This window comes from Anguilla rostrata, chromosome 8, assembly GCF_018555375.3.
Source record: "Anguilla rostrata isolate EN2019 chromosome 8, ASM1855537v3, whole genome shotgun sequence".
In the NCBI taxonomy this organism is placed as follows: Eukaryota; Metazoa; Chordata; class Actinopteri; order Anguilliformes; family Anguillidae; genus Anguilla; species Anguilla rostrata.
In genome coordinates this window covers 23,366,367-23,387,460 of record NC_057940.1, presented here as the reverse complement: position 1 = coordinate 23,387,460, position 21,094 = coordinate 23,366,367, and the positions used below count along the sequence as shown (strand labels likewise).

At 41.6% G+C, this 21,094-nt stretch overlaps 1 protein-coding gene across 5 annotated transcripts in view; it reads left to right on the top strand.

Moving 5' to 3' along the window:
• LOC135261141 (uncharacterized) overlaps positions 1–21,094 on the top strand; it is a 70,832-nt gene that overhangs the window by 9,545 nt on the left and 40,193 nt on the right. For all 5 annotated transcript variants that reach the window (XM_064347119.1, XM_064347120.1, XM_064347122.1 and 2 more), the window contains 22 exons: positions 511–558; positions 874–942; positions 2,057–2,196; positions 2,744–2,866; positions 3,192–3,249; positions 3,573–3,653; positions 4,485–4,571; positions 4,895–4,935; positions 5,271–5,345; positions 5,602–5,626; positions 5,995–6,015; positions 6,316–6,381; positions 6,831–6,970; positions 7,296–7,412; positions 7,991–8,048; positions 8,482–8,529; positions 9,816–9,878; positions 9,975–10,114; positions 10,401–10,526; positions 10,639–10,696; positions 10,881–10,961; positions 11,696–11,863. In XM_064347119.1, coding sequence (XP_064203189.1) covers positions 511–558; positions 874–942; positions 2,057–2,196; positions 2,744–2,866; positions 3,192–3,249; positions 3,573–3,653; positions 4,485–4,571; positions 4,895–4,935; positions 5,271–5,345; positions 5,602–5,626; positions 5,995–6,015; positions 6,316–6,381; positions 6,831–6,970; positions 7,296–7,412; positions 7,991–8,048; positions 8,482–8,529; positions 9,816–9,878; positions 9,975–10,114; positions 10,401–10,526; positions 10,639–10,696; positions 10,881–10,961; positions 11,696–11,863 — 1,833 coding nt within the window. The remainder of the gene's footprint in view (positions 1–510; positions 559–873; positions 943–2,056; positions 2,197–2,743; positions 2,867–3,191; positions 3,250–3,572; positions 3,654–4,484; positions 4,572–4,894; positions 4,936–5,270; positions 5,346–5,601; positions 5,627–5,994; positions 6,016–6,315; positions 6,382–6,830; positions 6,971–7,295; positions 7,413–7,990; positions 8,049–8,481; positions 8,530–9,815; positions 9,879–9,974; positions 10,115–10,400; positions 10,527–10,638; positions 10,697–10,880; positions 10,962–11,695; positions 11,864–21,094) is intronic.

Genomic DNA, 21,094 nt, shown 5'->3' with positions numbered 1-21,094 from the left:
GGCAGCTGACTAACATCTTTCAGATCTAGGTTACTGCAAAAATTATTTTTATTCAGACAGGACAATGAATATGAAACACGATATTAAACCTGGTCAACATTTAACGAACACAACTGTCTGTGAAATATAGGTGACACGCCCACAAACAGCCGATTGAGGGGACGCGGCGCAGCGACAGGCGGTAGTCGCCGCGTATAGTGTGACTTCACCGTTACTGCCTTTTGGTGTTTGCTTTGCACATGCTTCATCTCTTGCTATTTTAAAGTAATTTCCGACCGTTCTTGGCTCAACTTGGGAACAAGCTGGTCTGAAAGTGAGCATATTGTATTCTTGTTGTCATGTATACCATTATTCCAGGTTGAAGTAGTGGTACTTTTTGAAGTACAGCTGGCTTTTCTGCTGTTAACCCCTATTGTATCAGCTGCCTAATTGGCCTAAGGTCTATCACAAGTGGATCCTTAAGACTGTTTGAGATTGCTGATACTGTCCTTCCTATTCCCTCTACACCAGCAATGAAGGAGCTCCCCTGCTCAGACGAACTGAAAGAGATGTGCAGAGGTCAGTCTCATTGGTTGGGGTTTATGGTCAAAAGGCTGTTCCCCATTGCTTTTTTTTGTGGGATGTGTAATCCAGGTTGCGTATCACTTCACTCTCCTGTCTACTTGCGTAGCTGATTTGGTATGGCTAATTCCAAGTGTAGAATCGGGCATGCCACCTGAAACTTGCTTGAATCTGTGTTCAGAGCAAGGCCTCCCCACCTGAACAGCCCAATGTAAGGTAGTCTCATTTGAGTTGCAATCAAGCAGAATACGGAAGTTGTCCCAGTTGATGTTTGAGTTCAGCTGTGTATATATAATTTATTTTTCTTTGCAGTTCATCGACCAGAAAGGATGACTGTACAGGAATACCTCAGAAATCCATCAAGGACTCACCCTTTACTGGGTTAGTACAGCTAACTCCAACATCATGGAAAATATCCTTCACGGATAATCGATAACATCTTTGAGTTCCTGTGAGATCTGCGCACATTTAAAAGTTAAACGGAATTCAAACAGACCTTATCTCAAGTTATTTGGAAAAAAATGGAAGTTCTGCATATGATGAGTGAATGAATCTCAGGCTGGACCAACAGATCTTTGTCTCTGAAAAACAATATAAGCTCATGTATTGGCCTTTTTTATATTTTTGAAGACTGTACTTGTACATCAACATCAAAAGGGTCTCCTGACTGTTTTTTTTTAATTTTTTTTTTTTTTTTCTCGCATCGTTTTTGGAAAGACATTCCTACTAAACACTAATACATTCATTTATTACTGATGCATTAGCTGGTCTAATATCATCTTTCTTTATTTTTTCCCCTTGCGGTTGAATCTTTGTTTTTACTCTGGCCCCCCTCACTGTTTCTCCTTGAGGCGTGCAGGCTGTCCCTTTCATGACCTCTGCCTCTGCCTCCTGCCTGGCTCCATCCAGCGGTGGTTCTTCCTCCTCTTCTAGTTCCAGCCATTTCTGCAAATAATCACAGAAAAGGCCCTGGTTCAAACTCAGGCCTGATTTTATCACGACAGTGCTTCGTGGACAAGCCGGATCCAGCCCGAACTACAAGACCATATAAGGGTCCCCCCTTTTCCCTACTGCGCAGTCTCTGGCTCCATTTTGTACCACATGCTGAGACTTCTGCGACGACTTCTTTTTTTCTTTTTTTAACAGTCTACGGTTCGGTTCTTTAGAATGGTAAATGCTAAGGCCCAAGACTTAATGACATGTATTTGTGAACAAAACGGAGATGGATAATCTCATCTCAGGCCACATAAGGAGGGACGTGTGTGACATGTCAGGGTCTTTGAGGGTATTTATACTAATAGAAGACCAGTGCGTGGAGGGCTACCACGGTGGAAACTTGTTTCACTGATCCTCACACTGGCCAGTAAACAGTAGTAGTAAACAGTAAACCTTCTCCTTGTAAAGTGTTTGTGTGATGAGTTTCCTGCATGTCCCAGGCTCCGTGGAAAGCTTGGGTTCCTAACTGCATGCTCATGCTTTTTATTGAATTTCTCAGGTCTGAGTTTCCTGGTGCAGTATAGATGTGTGGCCAGCAGCAAGCCATGTGGATACCTGTGTCTGCTCTGCAAGAAGAGGGTTCGAGAATTGCAGAGCATCGCTCACATCATTAGTTTTGACCATGTCTACTGGTACCTGGTGAGTGTAGATAAAAACAGATGTTGATTTTAAAAAATATATAAAATAAACTAAGTTTTTAAAAATAAAAAAGTGATCAAATTTTAGTGTTCTGAAACTTGTTTATGTGCAAACTGCAAGCTTATAAAATGCAAAGTGATGGAGGGGAATAATTTGTGTAGCGAGCATTGAAATCTTGCATATTGCATGCAATTTTTTTTGTGTATGAAATTTTACCTATATCGACCTGAGACTGAATTTAATTTAACTCCTTTCAATCGATTGGTTTTTGGGAAATTGGTAGGTGAGGCTTCCTGGCTAAGTTTGAGATTTGTATGCAGTGCTGCGGAATTGTTTATACCTTTTTTAAGAATACAATTTTTAATATTTATAGTGCTGCAATTTGGCTCAGATCTAAACTATGGCTCCGATCTATGAACTCATTCATCAGTGCTCGTCCAGGTACTTGGAGGCAGGGAAAAGTGACATGAAATTTGTTGGGTTAAAAAAAAAAATTCAATTAAATGTATGAGACTTTTCATTAAACTTCCATAATGTCCTTCCTAAGGATCGTGTACACCCCTTAACATTGCGTATGAAAAGCAGCTACAGATATGGAGGGAATTTCAGCATACTGATTCTGGATCTGGCCAGGCAGGCCCAGGAGATCAGCACCTCGGGGGCAGTCCAGGTATGAAACACCTGCCATTAGGACTGTTCTCGCACAACAGACCAATAGATGATCATATCACAATGCTTCTGTTTCTTTCTTGTACTGTGCAGACTGGAACTGCATACCACACTTGGTGTGTTTTTATGGGGATGAGACTGAATTCTTACTGAAGGTTATTTCCCCCCCTCCCCCCCAAAAAATAACCTGGTTCTCTGATGAAACTCAGTTATTACAGTATTTTTACTGTGTCTACTTTTGGAGGGGGGAAGGCAAAAATCATGAATTGTCCCATCTTGTCAGCCAAACAAATATTGCGTAAACTGATGCGCATCCCACTTTGAAGGAAATTGAACTGGACTCGGAAGACTTTGCAGAAGTCGACACTGGAAGTTATGCCAACGGTAAGCATGGAAATGGCATGCTTCTTGTCAAATGTCATCTTGACCTTTATGGTATGGAACGTGATGATAAATATTTAATTAAGTACTAACTTGTATACTTTTAGCAGGCTGTATATCCAATTGTGCACTGTTTCAGCCTATAAAATGTATCTGTTGAAATGTAAACAAGAGGAGGTGGACTACCTGTACTACTTCCAGATTATTTTTTTTCATCAAAAGGACCTCCTGACTATTATATTAATTTTCAGCACCAACACTTATTTTAGAAATTCTTACAGGGTTGAGTGTTCCATTCACACACACTTGACCATTCCTCCCTGCAGCCCTAGACCTGCTGAAGGTGGTCCATCAAGAGCAAAATCAGAGTGATCTTCTACCCCGTATAACCCCTGGACCGAGACTAGGTGAGTGTGTTGAGGGAATATATTGATCTAATATATTTTATTATATATTTTTTTTTTTGGCCAGGCATTTTATTCTGATCAGGTGTCAGGCCTGGCCTGAGAATCTCTCCTCGCTCAAGGGCATACGTCACTGGTGGGTAATGTTCTTTTGCCAGTTAGACCTGACACAAACAGCTAGTCAAGAGGTGAAATAAAATACAAATTGTGTGCTTACTGAGACCTGAAGACACATCACAACCTCTTGCGGGTATCAAAAATCCAAATATAGTATGTGCTAAGGAATGTGTATTGATTTAAACACCTAATTCTATTTAAATATATTCAAAGAGATTCTTTGTTATGCAAAGCAAGTGTTGTGGAATGTGGAGAGTAAGCGTGCTCCAAGATTGTTGTGCATGTGACAGATTGTTTTGTAAACACGGCGCGATTATCAGTTGCTGTCTCTAAAACAGTGGCCTTATGACGCACTATAGCTGACCCTTAAACTTGGTCAAAAGTAACTAGCCATCTGCACATGCACTTTCGGTCAGAACGGCAAAAGAACATGCCCTTATCCTTGAATGTATAAAAGTGAAATTTACAGCACTTAGACATGGATCCCCTCTCTCTGCCAAAGATTCCTCTCAGATCCATAATAAATTGTGTTGAACTTTGGAATGGCTTCCTCTTGATTTCACAAAGTTTGAATTCACGACTCCTCCCAAAGAACCGGGAACTCAAGGGATCTTATCTCCCACAAGTGCATAGCCAACATGGACAGCTACCCAGAGGGACACTTTTACATGCCTCAAAACACTGGATCTTTCAATGAGTGGAATCTGTTCTTTTCAGTCTATTCAAAAGGGGTGACCCAAAGCCACACAGCTGTGCTGGACCCTGTCCAAGATTCTGAAAAGAGCTCGGCACCTGCAAGCACTGGTAAGCAGAGATGAACAAACGTAACTTAAATTTTACGGGATTTTCTTGATTAGATGCACTTCATGTATTATACATCAGGAATGGTTTGGCCTATGTATTGTTTGTTCTAAAGATTTTGTAAGTTTGGTGGCTGGTGAACCATGATCGATTGTTTGCATTTCTGTAAAAAAATGACAGAACCCTCTGCGCAAGTTTACTCTTCTGTGTAATTTAAACAAAACAAACCAGTCTTCACTCTGTAAAACTTAGCGGAGGTTGCTTAATTATTTTCCCCCTTAAGTATGTGTGAGAGATTTGTTATTTTTGTCTGTTGCTCTCTGCAGGTCCAAGGACCGCTTTAAGCCATGGAAGAATTTCATGCCAGGTGTGTTGTGGGTTTTTTTTTTTTTTTTTTTTTTTTCCCCCCCCCCCCCCCTTGCTTCCACAAGAAGCTGAAATGGTGCAGCAGTCCACAGATAGCCTTACATATTATAATAAGCAACTGATGGGATATGTGGTTATCCAAGGGCAGATTCTTAATTTTTTTTAACAGTTTACTATTAACTTTAGTTGTGAAGGGGAAAATGTAGCAATGTGCACACTGGCACCCCTTGGCACAGGCTGAGGGGATTGGGCCATGGGGTGCAGAAATGTTCTGCTCGTTTAGTCATGTGTGTTGGTCATGCTTGGCCCTTTAGTTTGGAGTTTCCTCTCCTGCAGGTCTGCAGCCCAGGAGCCTGTTATTTCAGCATGTTGGATTACAAAAAGCACGTGCGCGGAGTCAAGCACAAGCGGGTACCTTTCCGGCTGTTCTCCCCCCTAATGGGTTTTGTATTCTAGTATTAGATGATCGTTCATAACTTTTTCCTTTTTGTAGAAAAAAGTGTATACTTGGAACACATGCAGGTGTATGCCATACACATGTTTATATGCACGCACACACACAGTGGCTTTCTGTGCATTTGTATTTTTATGTTGCCCATGTGTACGTCTCACTAAATTTAAATTTCATGTCTTGTTTTTTGGGTGATCTGTCCTGTTTCTGCACAAGAGAGTGGAATGCCTATTTCAAGCAGGTACTGTCAGGGTTTTTGCCCAGTGTCCTTTATTTTAGTCCTAGCAGGGAAGTTGAGCAGATGGCAAGGTGGGTGTTGGTTGGTGCAGCTTTTATTTATTTATTTTTATTTTATTTTTTGTTGTAAACCAGTATGAAATAGTCAGCTCAGCTAAAAGTATGTGGATATGCTACTCCTATGTCACACGGTTATATCATTGATTATAAAATCTAATGCGGTCCATTTGTACTGTACACAGAATCTTGATTTAAAAAATAAAAAAATAAAAAAAAGTATTTAACTGACATTAATTTCCAAGTGCTAATATTTCTTGAATGTATATTTAACACATTTCTTCCCCTTTTTTTATCCCTTTGATGGTTATGAAGAGCTGCACCGTGCTTCAGCAGGTAGGCTTATTGGTGTGTCTGGTTTATCTGGGGGAGGGGGGGGGGCATGATGGAAGGAGCATAAGAGGAGTACCTGGAGGACGTGACTTAAACCCCACTGTTAAACACTGAAAAGAACAGAATCAGGTCCATGCTGGTCTATTCAGTCTTCAGTTGCAGACTGACTTTATTTCCATGTATGTTCCAAGACTTGAGTGGATGCTCAGATTAATGTTGCGGGGTTGTCTACATGGGTGTTACAGGTCACCGCTAAAATTCCCTGAAGTTAAAATCTCCCCATTTCCTTAATCTTGTTCACAGTGCCTGTGCCGCAGATAGTGGTGTATGAACACGTTGTGAATCCGCATAAGAACGATCCAATAATTGGTAAGTGGACTGAAATGCTGAAAACCTGCCCTAAATGTTCTAGATTCTAGACTAAGTTGCTACAATCACCGTCACTCAGGTGAAACTGCCAGCTGTGTTTTAAAATTAAAAACTTTTTTTAGTCCAAACATGCACAAACTGTGGATTACATAGCGGCATCTCCCCCAATTGGCAATGTCAATGGAGTACTGTGTATTTTCACAATATTTGCACGTGTGGTTCAGCATTGTGGACCTGACCTACAGTGACCGACAGACCCACATTGTGGTTTATACTAGCTGCTGGTAGCAGCAAAAAAAACAAAAACAAAATCCAGTTCCTGACGTATTTGTCCCATCGCCCAACCCTACTGAGGAATTGCCTCTTAAGAGCTTTTTTTATACCGACCCAAGTCTGCTTGTCCATGTAGTAATCCAAGTTATTTAGGATGCCTCATTTCTCCTTTCCAGGACTCCATCTAGTAACAGCCTGCATTGACACACAGACCGCAAAGCCACCCATCTACCTGTGCCACATCTGTCAGGACAAGTGCACCAGCAAAGTCATCATGGCACACCTGATCTCCTCTGATCATTACTTCTTTGCTTTGGTGAGCAGTGGGCTAAAATTCCTCCACAGCAATATCAAAATATAGGAAGTGGTTGGTTACAGTTATGCTAAAGGTGATGCTATTAAAGGGGCAATTACTTTTTCACATGGTGATATGTGACATTAAATAAATGAAATGATCATTTAAAAAACGTGTTTTGTGCTTACTTGGGTTCCCTTTGTCTAATATTGCAATTATTCTAAACATCTGAAACCATTCAGTGTGGCATGTTCAGTGTGACAAATAAGAGGAAATTAGGAATGGGCCAAATGCTTTGTACTTAGTCTTAATGCAAAAGATAAAGATTCATTGTTATTGTTGGCAGGCGTTCATGGATCCAGAGCGGCTCCATTTTGGCTGGATTCCATCCCAGAACATGCTGTCTATTTTGGAGCCACAGGTGCAAGCTGTGGAGAAGGAGCAGGGAATGGGCATGCTGCAGGTAAGTACGCAGTCCTGTATTGGGTCACGGTTCCCATGCTGCAGGTAGGGCTTATAGCAGCTGGAGTCGGTTCCCACGCTGCAGGTAGGGCTTATAGCAGCTGGAGTCGGTTCCCACGCTGCAGGTAGGGCTTATAGCAGCTGGAGTCGGTTCCCACGCTGCAGGTAGGGCTTATAGCAGCTGGAGTCGGTTCCATTGTCCCTGGAAATCAGAAAGTATTCACGATCTGAAAATGAATGGAAAGGGATCTATATGCCCCAGTTTCCTAAACAATTTAAAGATTACCACAATATTAAAAAAGGGGAACTGTTCTTTGTTTTCTGTTGCCCATGAACAAGTGTATTTGCGGAAGACTGAAAATGTGTCCGAACAGTATTGAAACGATTGGCATGTCAAAGTAGTAACTAGACTGTTCATTGAAAATTGTACACTTGTCCATAAGTTTTGTAAAAGTTATTTGGGAAGCCAGACATCTATTTGACACATCAAGCAAATACCTTGTACTGTTTGTTTCTGCCATACTAATGAATTTGTCAAGCTTGCCTTTGGATTTGGATCCTTTTTTATTTCACAAACAGCTGCTTGACATGCCACAGAAGTGGTTTAACCGTATGCAAGTGACACCGTACATACCAGGTAAGTGCTGCTTCCTCCCGCCTCTTATTTTCTCCGCTAGATATGCTGGCTTTAGTCTGTTTGCATCAAAGGAGAGCAGTTGCCATTTTACCACTTAGTGTGTTTTGTGGACGTTTAAGACCATTTAAGTGCAAGTGATTTTTCTGTGAATTTTACGGAACAGAACCATATGTAACTATGAAGTACAACTAAAATCTAAATTTGTGAGTTCAATAACATCATTGTTCTGATTTCCAAAGCATCCAGTCTAGTCCCTTTAAGGGAAGAACTTGCAGTCAAAAAGATCTTGATCTAAAGTTCTATAGCATTTTAATGCAAATGGAGCCCCACCTGGGAAAGATAGGTGCTGCAGTCTTTGAACATTTTATCTTCTGTCTTGTCCTTTATTGCAAAATTTCCCCTGTCGTCCTGTGTCTTACCTGTCAACGAATAGCCATGAGGGAACTGTGCCAGGAAGAGGAGCTGAAGGAGAGGCTCAGAGGTAAGTTTGGAATTACCCTTTTGCTCACTCCAGTGGTGTCAGGCTAGTTACTGTAGCATTTGCCCATACATTTGGGCTGCACTGTGGTAATGGGTAGGGAACTGGGGTTGTAACCCAAAGGTTGCAGGTTTGATTCCCAGGTAAGCACTCTACCGTTCTTCTCTTGAGCAAGCTATATCTCGCTGTATACGGTGCTGTGGAAAAAGTACTTGCCCACTTCCTCTATCATTGCATATGTCTCACTGAATGGTTTCGGATCTTTAAACAATATGTAACATTAGGCATAGGGAACCTGGAGTAAATGCAAAACACATACTTTAAATGATAACCACCTATATGAAAACTGTAATTCCCTCCTTAGTTGCCCAATCAACCAATTCACCTTATTGAAAAGCAATTATTGAAATATCAGTCTGGAAGTGGTTACAAAGCCATTTCTAAGGCTCTGGGACTCCACCAAACCACGGTGAGAGCCATTATCTTCAAATGGAGAACATTTGGAACCGTGGTGAATCTTCTCAGAAGTGGCCTGCTTTCATGGCTGTTGAAGAAATAACCCTGACAACCAGAGACTTCAATCCATTATACTTTAATTCATGTCATCATGGAGAGCATTCTGCTGTTCTCTAAAGAATGCTATTCTCTGAGTTTTATGCATGGTTGGCAGAGTTCCCAAGGCTTGTTTTCTGTCAGTGGTTTTAACACTAAGTTTTTGACTAAAGATAAAGGAACTGACGCACTGGGTGACCACATTAGTGCCGGTGGGGTGATAAGGTCCCGAGACTGTCCCAGGGAAATCTCCATATTGCAGGGCAATTGTCTTTTCGGCTGTGTTTTCAAGCCTTCTGATCTTTATGACCCCAATCCTGGAATTTGGCTAGAATAGCCAAAATTTTACCTTGCAGATACATGCTGAATGCAAATAGTGTAAAAGAAACATTTGCTGTTGCACCTGCTACATTAATCGCAGGAATACACTGAAGTATTTTATCTAATTTTGTTGTCAGATTTTTAAATTAATATTTATTTAAAATGTAATTTAAAGCTGTTCCTTATGTAATTAAAATAAAGCATGTGTGAAATTAATTTGTAACTATTTTGCCTTGGACTTGTTGTGGATGGATGGCAGTGTTGTATGCCCAAAGATTTCAAAGACTGGCTGAAATTCATCAGTGATCGTCAGCTCATGGTTGTTCCACCCATAATGTGGTCCAGTACACCTTACTGTACCTCCAGTAGCTTCTGACTTTTGTATGTGTCTCTTTTTACATTTGTCTGATTTGTAGTTAGGAGGTGGATAAAATTGGAGCAGTACCATAGTAACCCAAGCCGGAAATACCCCTTGATTGGTAAGTCTAGCCAGCTTCAAGAAGACATTCATAGAACACAAAATTTTGTTCAGCTGTTGTCCAATGTTATGATGCTGTGGTGACTGAATTCCACAGGAATGAATTTCCTAGTGGGGTATAAAAGGACGGACAGCAACAAGTTTGGTGGATACTTGTGTCTGCTCTGCAAGAAGAGTGTGCGAGAGCCTCTGGTCATTGCTCACATTATTGGTTTTGACCATGTCTTCAACTACCTGGTGAGTGGAGTAGGGACCAGCGCTTCAATCTGATATCCCAATGTGCCTCAGTAACCCCCAGGGCTCTTTCTATACATGTGATTGAGCTCAAAATGCTGGTTAGGAACATTGGATGTGAAGGAATGGTTCATTTAAAAAAATGCCCAGGTCAAACACTCTGGCAGGACTTTGCATTCCTTTCAGGATTTTGCGGTATTCTGCAGAAGAGATGATATGATGATACGTCTTTAATTCTCATTGCAGCAGCTCAGACGTGAGGGAATGACCATCTGCATTTACTTTTTAGGACCTTGCACATCCCTCTTCCCTAGGCAGTAAAAGTCTGTACAAACACTATGATGCCCACTATGGTGCAATGATGCTTGACCTAGCATCTCAAGCGGAGAAGATTGATTCTTCTGGCAGAGTCCAGGTACAATATCTCCTTTAGTTGTGTCCCTCCTCCCAGGAATAATACTCCTTCAATTTGTGTGTGTCTGTGTGTGTGTGTGTTAATGTTTTACCACTCTACTCTCCCTTTTAAGGTGATCAAAGTGGATCCGGCCATCTATGAAGAAGTGGACTCATCACAGTTTGTGAATGGTGAGTTGGTGAAAGGGGCAGGGGTCTCCTTGTATTGCACCCTCATCTTTCCCCTTCATGTTTATTAAAATTAGATCGCCTTTTATCGGTGTTGTGAATTAAATTCTCATGACAGTTATGACAGGATTGACTAAATCCTGTGTTTAATTACAGAAATGTCTTGTGTCTTGTTGTCCACTTTCAGCACTGAAGAAGCTACAGGCAGTCTCGGGAGAGAAAATCCGGACTTGCATTCCACTACTCGTGACCGTTGGACAAAGACTGGGTGAGTGTGGGATTAACAACTGGAGTGACCGTATATAAAGGTGGAGAGACTACCTGCTGATACTAATGTAGGAATTTCTTAACAAAAATGATGGTGTTGAAGATAAAGATAACAAATGACAGAGTCAGGAGCTCCTTTATATGATTTAATAATACGACCAGTCAGGAAGAGGTACAAGTACAGGCTTCAAAAATATAAAGTCCATTACATAGTTCATATAGTTTTCAGAGACCAATAACTGTTGTTTCAGCCTTTGAGATTAAATTAATCACCATATGCAAAGATTCCATTCCAAGCCAATCATCAGTTAGGATCAGGGAGTCCATACCAAGGCTGACCATGCTGGCCTAGAGGTCCTCTAATCCCCTAAAGCACTTAATAGACTCCAGCTGTAGTGTACATCTCCTCTAGCTTACATTCCAACAGGAACATGGCATGGGGTGAAACAACGTACACTTGGATATATAGACTTTCAAAAGTACACTCTTGGTACGTTATCAAGTAACCATAAGATCTATATGAGATTTTATATAATTGCTTGTATACCTGCTTATATACCATTTTCTGTAAGTCCACTTTTTAATCATAAACCATCACCAAGTACTCCTAATGTGTGAATTGTATGTTCATTTCTGTGTTCAATCAGAAGGAGCAGGTATGCTTCATGCAATGGTTTGAAATATTTATCAGGAAACTTTTCTGATAGACTGAACTTTACGTTTTCTGTTCTTTAGTCCCAAAGACACAAAAGCCAGCCCTGTCTTCAGAGTCAAAGTGCGTACGTCAATCTTCAAACCCAGGACGACACCTGGCGCAGTCTTCAGAGCCTGAAGAACCCAGCCAGTCCTTTCAGAAGCTGTGGGACTACCTGAAGAACAAGGAACGGCAAGAGCCTGTGATTGGTCAGTACTGCATTATACAATTAGTGCAGCATGTAGTATTCAGACTTGTATTTCACTGTGAAATTCGCCTGAGTTGCACTTGTCTTGAATTTTAGTCGATTTCATCTTTTGACACTTCAGTAAATTTCACTTCCTGATCCATTTTAAGAGCTACCCTGAATCAGACCCTATAGTGCTCTGTCCAAGAATGTAAAATGTTGCTATTGCAGGAACCTGTAAGTGGTTTTCCATTTTTTATTTTTTAATATAGTTGGAGACATGAGCTCATACACTCCCTTCAGTTAAAGCATTAATGTTGTTGAGATCATTATGAGTGGACTTGGCAATTTACAGAATGCTTCAGAAGGTCAGAGAACAGTGTATGGTACAATGTCTGGGCAGTTCGATTGTACGGCTTCTGGACAGTTGGAACTTGAAACCCATGTTAATTCTGCCGAGTTGAATCCTCAGAGGACATTGGCAGGTGCTAAATTATCATTGAGGCCACTGATTGGTGCTTCCACCGATGAGAATGAGGAGGCCAGACATAAAAGGGTCAATGATATAGATGATCTGTATGTAGTCCAGGGTTTTTGCTCCATAAAGAGAAATCTTTGGAGTGCACCAAAGCAAAACTGAAGTGAAGGGAAAAAATGGGAAACGGTTCAATGTGAACAATGTGGGATGACCCTATGAGCAACTGCAAGGCTACCCCAATGATGGGTAACACCAAAGACTCATTTCATGCCAGAAAAACCCTGTAGTCAGCATAGAGGCAATGTGGTTGAGACCATAGTGCACGACTGAGAGATTACTTTAAAGCACAATCAAAAAAAGAAATGCATTCAGTTGACTTTTAAAAGCATTGTTTCAGCATTTCTGACCATAACAGTAGTTCCACAATCAGGGGTCATAGCAAGTGAGGGATTCATTCAGCAGAAATCCTTATCCAGTGTCTTGCAGTGTAAGAAAAACAAGTGCATTCACCTGATTAATGAGCAACAGTACCACAGGTGATAGTTGCATTACCTGGGTACTGGCAATAGCCCCTCATCCCCTGATCAAGTTGATGGTCAAGGTGCTAAAAAGTTGTGGACCTTTTCCCACAAGACCTTAAGACCTTATCAAGGTGAACTCAAAAGTATTAGGGTATAAAGATTACAAATGAGGAGCAGGTTAATGCAAAGTATGTCCGTAGTCTTGGGTGACTGGTCCTATTTTTATTTATTTTGTGTCCAACGTGGGTTTGAACATGACCAGTTAACCATTTGTAGCTGCATTCCTCGCTGCCAATTTTTGAGAGAAGACATCCTAGCTTCTGCTTTGAAACATGTGGTGTAATCAGCCTGCTTCTTTTCACCATGGCCCACTCCCAAGCTTGCATAGTCGAGCTGGAGGAAGGCATTTCATATGCAGCTTTTGGTGTGCTGTCAACAGGCACCCGATTTGACCAATGGGGATTTCTAGTGAGCAATGAAAGACAAACCCCTACCTGACTAAACCTTCCATACCCTGGTTGATGCAATTGCCAATTACGCATTGCCCTTAGCATGCTTCTGGCCACATTCGGCACTGGCCTGGTCCGAGTCAAAGATCATGGGGCTCATCCATGCTGCACGGCATGGTACCCTAACTGAATGAGAGACCCAGCAGGCTGGCAAAGTTGTATTTGTAATCATATTTATAAATGTCTGTGTTGAATATGATACCCATAGTGGAAAATTCTGCAAATCATTAAGAAGGAAGCTATATGCAATATCAGTGCTTCAATGCAACTCCTACGTTTAGACTTGCAAAGTTTGTTCAGGGAACCAAAAGCTCTTAAAGCTCAGACACTGGAAAAGAAACAATAGCATGGGTCTCCAGGATGGCGGTGCTGTGACGTGCTCCTCCGGGTACCATTGCTACCATGGGTACAGCCACCAAGCAGACATGCTCAAGTCTTCATACTGGAGACAGGAAGCTGCTTGAATATGGCACCAATGGACAGATGATGCCAATTGGATTGCTCTAAAATGAAATTAGGTTTTGCTTTGGGACAGTTCTCAGGGAAATGAGGCGCTGGATACTGGTGTGGATCGTGTCACTGTGTGGTCCTCATGAACCAAGACTATAAGGTTGTGCTCAAGTAGATCCTTGCAGCACATTCTGTGGTCATGCAGCTGCAGAGGATGCATTGAGGGGCATAAGAATGGTCAAAATTACAGAAGGCTAAGTTGAACAAGCATCATGAATGCTGCAGTCAAGGCTTGTAATACTGTTCTCAAAATAATTTAAATCTAGACCCACTTCTAACAACATAACCATCGGGCCAGAGGTGGGTTAAATTAATTTGTTCAATGGGAGGTCTTTACAGCCTTCCTTGTGTCCAAGTGAGGGTTCTTGGAGGTTTCTTGTCATGCATTCCTCCTGGTTTCATAGAAAAGGTTTTGGGTGATTCAAGGGGCTGGCCAATATGCTCTTGTTTCTGTGTGGCCAGGGAGAATGTGGTCAGAACAGGAAGGAAAGTGGAGTCTAGTGCAACTGTGTAGTATGTTACTATATAGATGTTACATTCGGGAGATAACGATGCAAGGGTATGACATCCATGGAAGTGATGCAAGACACTCCCAGCTAAATTTGGACTCCCAGAAAACTGGGCAAAGAGTAGAAAAGTCTGGGAGACCAGCTAACTACTCCCTATGGAAAGGATTTGTACTGTTGTCTAAATCAGGGCTGCTAACTGTGTTCCTGGTGATCCTTTAGGCTTTCATTCCTAACAAAGCACGCCTCATTCAGTAGCTAGAGATCTCGTTGAGCTGCTAATTGTTAAAATCAGATGTCCGAAATTAGGGTTGAAAGGAAAACCTACCGGATGTTAGATCTCCAGGAACAGGGTTGGGTAGCCCTCTTCTAAGCCCCAGTCCCAAACGGAGCCCTCTGGACTATGGATTCAAAGACTGGTGTATTTCCGGGGACAAGCAAGACCACGAGTTGACACAGGCTTTAGGTATAAAAGTGGTGAAATGGGACAAGACTTCTGACATCACCCAGTACGTGACCAATTGCTGAGAGATGAAGATGCAACCCTCCTCAAATTTGTCAACAGAAGAACAGTGGAACCAGAAGAGGTCTTCCACCACTGGGATCATGCACAAAGGAACTGCATGTTGCCAGGACATGTGCTGGCAAGCGTTTGTCATTTTAAAATTTTTGAATGATTTTTTTCTTTCTTTTTTCCTTTTTTTTTTTACAAAACTTAAAATATGTGAATTCTAATGACATTTGAAAGGAAAATGAGAGGGGGAGGTTATGAGAAGGAAAATTTTTATTTATTTATCACGGGTTCATGCAGTGTAATAAAATTACTGCGTGAATGCAGCTGGGCATATTTGTCAATTTGTCAAATATTGAGTAACAGAGCAGTCATGGCAAAGTTGTTTAAAATCACAAAACTGGAAAAAGGCAAAAATCACAGATGAAATGTTTTGCTGTATTATCAGTAGCCTAACAAGTGCTTGAAGTTTCAGAAAAATAAGTGGCCAGTTGTCCCTCGGCCTTAGTCTGCAATGATGCAGACTTAACAAGAGGGTAGGTAAAGGTAGATAACGGACGCCAAAAGTCCACACGTGCCCTCTCAAAGTTGTTTTGACAATGGGACAGCTCTAAGCCCTCATGAACTTGATGAGAATGCACTGCACCTCAGCTTGAATCATTCGGATTTGGCTACTTGTTCGCAGCAAGGCGTTTTGTCCACGGTTAACTCCCTTCTAACAGGGGCTACTGAAGAAGGGAGTTAACCGTGGACAAAACGCCTTGCTGCGAACAAGTAGCCAAATCCAAAGCTTGTGATGTCAATTTACATCTAAAACCTGATTTATACTTTGAGTATTTCTTGCATTGAAGCCTGAATCGTGTGGCAAATATTAAGGTGGCACACAACGTTGTGCATTTAAACAGAGGTTTCCGTTGTCTCTGTGGTAACAAGATGCCAAACTTCTGATGAGTATATATATGAAAATATGGCAGCCCCCAATGAAATTGAGAAATGGAGGAAAAAAAATTTAATCTTCCCTTTGTTTTATTGAAAAATGGCATGAACAGAAAAAAAGAGTGGCTTGTCAGTCACATAAACGAGGGCAAAACAAGGTGAATGTGTTCTAGCCTAGTTAACCACATGCTGGAGGAAGCCAGGCATTTAAACTTTTAGGATGGTGGCTAATCGGTTCAATGACTTGATTAACCACATCTGTCCCTACATGGTACATACAATATTTTATTGATTCCGACAGTTTTTCCTCTTATCCCCCACGATTATCAACAGCGGTCAAAACCAAAATAATGAAGTGGGGCAAAAAAAAATGTATCCATTGACAAATTTTGGTATCCCATCTACCCAGAGCAGTCTCACTGGGCAGATCAGGCACTGCGCCTACTCATCCAAGGCCCTACCTTCTCACCTTCCTTTGGCAGATATGGAAAAAAAATCAGAAGGTGCCAATGTTTTGAAGGGGCCCCCAAATGTCTAGGGACAGCTCGATCTGGCTGTCCAATCGCACTCCGTGACAAAGTATCACGTTGTCTGCAAAATAACAGAATTCTAGAGGTGCACGACCAGAGTGTGACAAATGTCATTTGTCATACAACACTTGTTGAAAGCATCATGTGACAAAGTATAAATCAGGCAATTACAATTTAGTATTTGTTAATTCTGTTGACTTAATTTTGCCAATAGAAATGTCACTTTTATGGATTGTGCAGTTTTATGGTAGTATTTGCATTCATTGTTAGCTTAAATGTTACATCTGTAAAAGTTCAGGATTTTGTCTGCTGTTTCACTTTCTGTATCACATTTTTTTTTTTTAGTATGAATGAAATGGTGCAGACATTGCTTCATAATTTCAAACCGCTTTCCCAATGGCTATTTTGCATCCTGCGACTTTAGTTACAACAGTGAATATGTACGGATTCCTAGATTCCTAGTGCTGATAGCAACCACCCTTTCTCATATTAACCTCAAATACCCAAGACAGGACACTTAAACAGTATGCTAGCAAATTTGTCAAGTTCCATTCATTTCAATGGGGTCGACACATGTCCCCTTAGCAACCATAAGCTAGCGCTGATCCACCTCTGACTTATTTGCCGGCACAGAAAAAAATTGTGAAAGTACTGAAAAAATAACCACTGGAGGATAACAAGGACATGTTTTCCTACATAACTAGGTACAGGTTGTTACTGATATTTCGCCTATTTCATATAAAGTTGCAAATCAGTTTACGTTTTCCTGTCTGTCGAACTCTACCTGGCGGTCACAAAGTTTTAGTTGGTCTTGGTTGATCACAATAATCCCGCCCCCAGCCCCTGATGTAAGCGGTTCTTGGTTCTAGACCAGCCAAGTGTTGGTGCCACTTTGGAACCACTTTTCCTGGCCGAGAGCCAGTTCTTTTGCTGTCGAGAAGCAAAGAACTGGTTCGTGATTAGGCACCGGCTCCGAACCGGCCCTCAAAATGCCTTGATGGAAAAGGGATATCTGTCCTGGTCCTGCTAGTCCTCAGTGCAGCATTTGATACCCTTGACCATGAGATCCTCCTTGACAGACTGCATAATTGGGTCGACCTTTCTGGCGCAGATTTATATTGGTTTAGATCCTACCTAATAAACCGTGATTTTTTTTGTTTCCCTCGGTGACCACTCTTCAGACAAAGTGCATATTACATGTGGTGTGCCCCAGTGCTCGATTTTAGGGCCTTTACTATTCAGTCTGTATATGCTCCCATTAGAGGCTATCATCCGCAAGCATGGCATCACCTTCCATAGTTATGTGGATGACACCCAGCTGTATGTCTCAGTCTTGCCAGATGATCTCAGCCCCATTGATACCCTTATAAGTTGTATCGCTGACATCAATGTGTGGATGGCACAGAATTTCCTCCAGCTGAACGAAGACAAGACTGAAATACTGGTGCTCAGGGCAAAGGCCCCAAGAGAGAAAGGGGTGACACAACTTAAATCATTGTCACGAAATATCAAACCACAGGCTAAAAACCTGGGTGTCTGTAGGAGTGTATTTTAGACATTCTGTGACATTACAGAACGATGAAGTTTAGAGGAGGAAAATTGACATTTTTTGAGTGTGGTGTGTGGCAGATAGCGTGCAGTCCGGGCTGAAGAGGGGGCCCCGACCGTGACTCAGCAGAAACAGGACTTAGCTTGACTCAGCGAATAGACAGCAAAGTGATAAACATGTTGTTTTTAACCTGTATTAGAAGAATATTAAGAGTGTGATAACCTAAAGTGACGCAAATTAATGTCCAATATGCATGGTGTGATTTAAACAAGGCCTGACTAGAACAGATAAGGAGAAATCAAATCAAGTTTATTTATTAAGCACATTTAAAACAACCAAGGTGGACCAATGTGCTGTACAATAAAATAACATACGAAAATAAAATAACTTAACAGGTAACAGCAAAAAAGCAGTAGAGAGAACATAACAATATGCATACATAGTTAAGTAAAGTAACAGTTGGAAAATATAAAACACAGAAGATTAGCAAGTAAATCGTCATAAAACCTTATGAGGATTTGGACACTCAAAAGCCTGAGACAGCAAGTGGGTCTTGAGTTTAGCCTTAAAAGTGTCCACAGAGGGGAAACACTTGATTAAAAATGGTAGTCTGTTCCAAAGCTTTGTGGCGGCTACTGCGAAGGCACGATCAGCCTTTCCCTTTAGCCTCGATCAAGGGACGGCCAGGAGCAGCTGGTCCGAGGATCTGAGGGTTCTGGGGTTGGAGAGGAGACAGAAGAACTCAGAGATGTACTGGGGCACCAGGCCATGTAATGCTTTAAAAGCAAATAAAAGAACCTTAAATTCAATCCTGCACTTGACCGGTAGCCAATGTAGGGACGCCAGCACAGGTGTGATGCGCTCTCTCTTCCTGGTACCAGTTAATTATCTAACAGCAGCATTCTGCACCAGCTGCAAGCAAGACAAGGATGACTGGCTAATTCCCAAATACAGAGCATTACAATAATCCAGCCGAGAGGAAATTAAGGCATTAGTGACAGTCTTCAGGTCATTAAATGAGAGGAACGGTTTACGTTTGGCGATGTTCCTAATGTGGAAAAAGCAACCTTTCACAATTTCTTTATTATATGTGATATATTATTATATTTTTAATTTATCAAATTTTAAAGCTAGATCAAAGGTGACACCAAGATTTCTGGCATGGGCATGAAGGTTAGGTGCCAGGGGCCCCAAGTGATTTGCTATACCCCCGATAGAGTTGGAGGGTCCAAATAAGACTACTTCAGTTTTGCTGTCATTTTTTGGAGACAGTTTGCCATCCAATATTTCACTTCCTGGAGGCATTCAATGAGGGACCTAACAGTGTCCTTATTACTATCACCAGGTTCTAATGGGAGGTATAGCTGAGTGTCATCTGCGTAGCAATGGTAGGAGATGTTGTGCTTTTGGAAAATAGAGCCTAAAAGAAGCATGTACAGGACGAATAGTATGGGCCCTGAAATGGAGCCTTGAGGTACACCACAGGTGATAGGAGGAGAAGAGGTTTCCAGTTATGACAGAAAAATATCTATCTGTTAGGTAGGAGGCGAAGCACTGGAGGGTGCTGCCCTGGATATCGACCTGGTCCTGGAGACGGTTCAGGAGAATGTTGTGGTCTACTGCATCGAAGGCAGAGCTAAGGTCTAGTAGAATTAGTATGGCACATTTACTAGAGTCTAGAGACAGCAGAAGGTCATTGGAGACTTTAAGTAGAGCTGACTTTAGATTAAAAAAAGGCAGCTTGGAAATAGGCTGGAAATTATTAAGAACAGTTGCATCAAGGTTAGGCTTTTTGATAATAGGATGTACTACCATATGTTTAAAACAAGAGGGAACAGAACCACTGGCTGGACTACTGTTCAGAATGAGTAAAATTGTAGGGCCTACGGTGTCAAACACTTCCTTCAATAGGCATGTAGGAACAACGTCCAGGGGACAAGTGGTCGGCTTAGCATGTGAAACTATGTCTTTAATATGAGCAAGGGACACAGGCTCGAACTTACTTAGGACAGCAGAGCAAGGAGGGGGGACGGAGGGGCCGTAGGGAGGAGGCGAGTCCAAGACGTGGACGGTAGCCAGCCCCGAAGCAAGGAAAGGACGTCACCGCCAGCTGCACCTTTCTTATCAAGGCAACTCAGAAACAGGACCTGTGGGGTAGGAACGAGACCTATTTCCTGACTTCCCCTGAGACAACTACTCGAACAGCTGTTAAAGTGGGTAGCTCCCCTGAGTAGGCAGATCTCTGAACAGATGGAAGCAACTCCTTACTAGGACATCTCAAGCAACTTTTCTCGTGAATATTTCCCCTGGATTAATTGCATCAGTGTGAGTTGTAAACTCTGTATGCCTTATTAATAATATATAGAGTTAAACTATGTTTGTGTAATGTAATTGTTATTGAGAACTAAGTATATAGTCGTGTTAAGGTGAGCTAATAAGACTGCTCACACTTCACACTTTATTAAGCTATCAAAATCTACCTCTGGTGTCTAATTACTCACAAGCCTCATCACCACAATCAGTAAAAGTACCCTTATACTGAAGTGCTGAAGTGAATATATATTGCATTATAATAATAATAATAGATTGTATCAGCCATTATCAGCCTCATCAGTAAAAAAACAGTGTCATTTTTGATAACGAACTGAACTTTGACATCCATATTAGGAATGCGACCAAGGCTGCCTTTTATCTAAAAAATATTGCCAAGGTCAGGCCTTTTCTCTCTCAAGCTAAGAGAGGCTTATGCATGCTTTTATCTCTAGCAGGTTGGACTACTGTAACTCCTTTCTGGTCTACACAAAAAGACAATAGGTTGGTTACAACTAATACAGAATGCTGCCACCAGGGTCTTAACTAGGACCAGAAGGAGAGCACATATCACACCTGTTTTAAAGTCTCTGCATTATAGAATACATTACATTACATTACAGGCATTTGGCAGACGCTCTTATCCAGAGCGACGTACAACAAAGTGTGTCGAAAACCCTAGAGAGATGTACCGTTCCAAGTGCAGGGAACAACCGCATAGTTCAACTTGGACCCTGAAGGATAAACTGATTAATACGAACACAAACGAGAACAGCAACAACGCAGTCTATGCAAAAATACAAGCAGTAGAAAAGACGAGTGCATTAACTAAATCACCTACGAACAGCTACCTAGTTACAACCCTAAGCTTAAAGTTAATTTAGAGATTACAG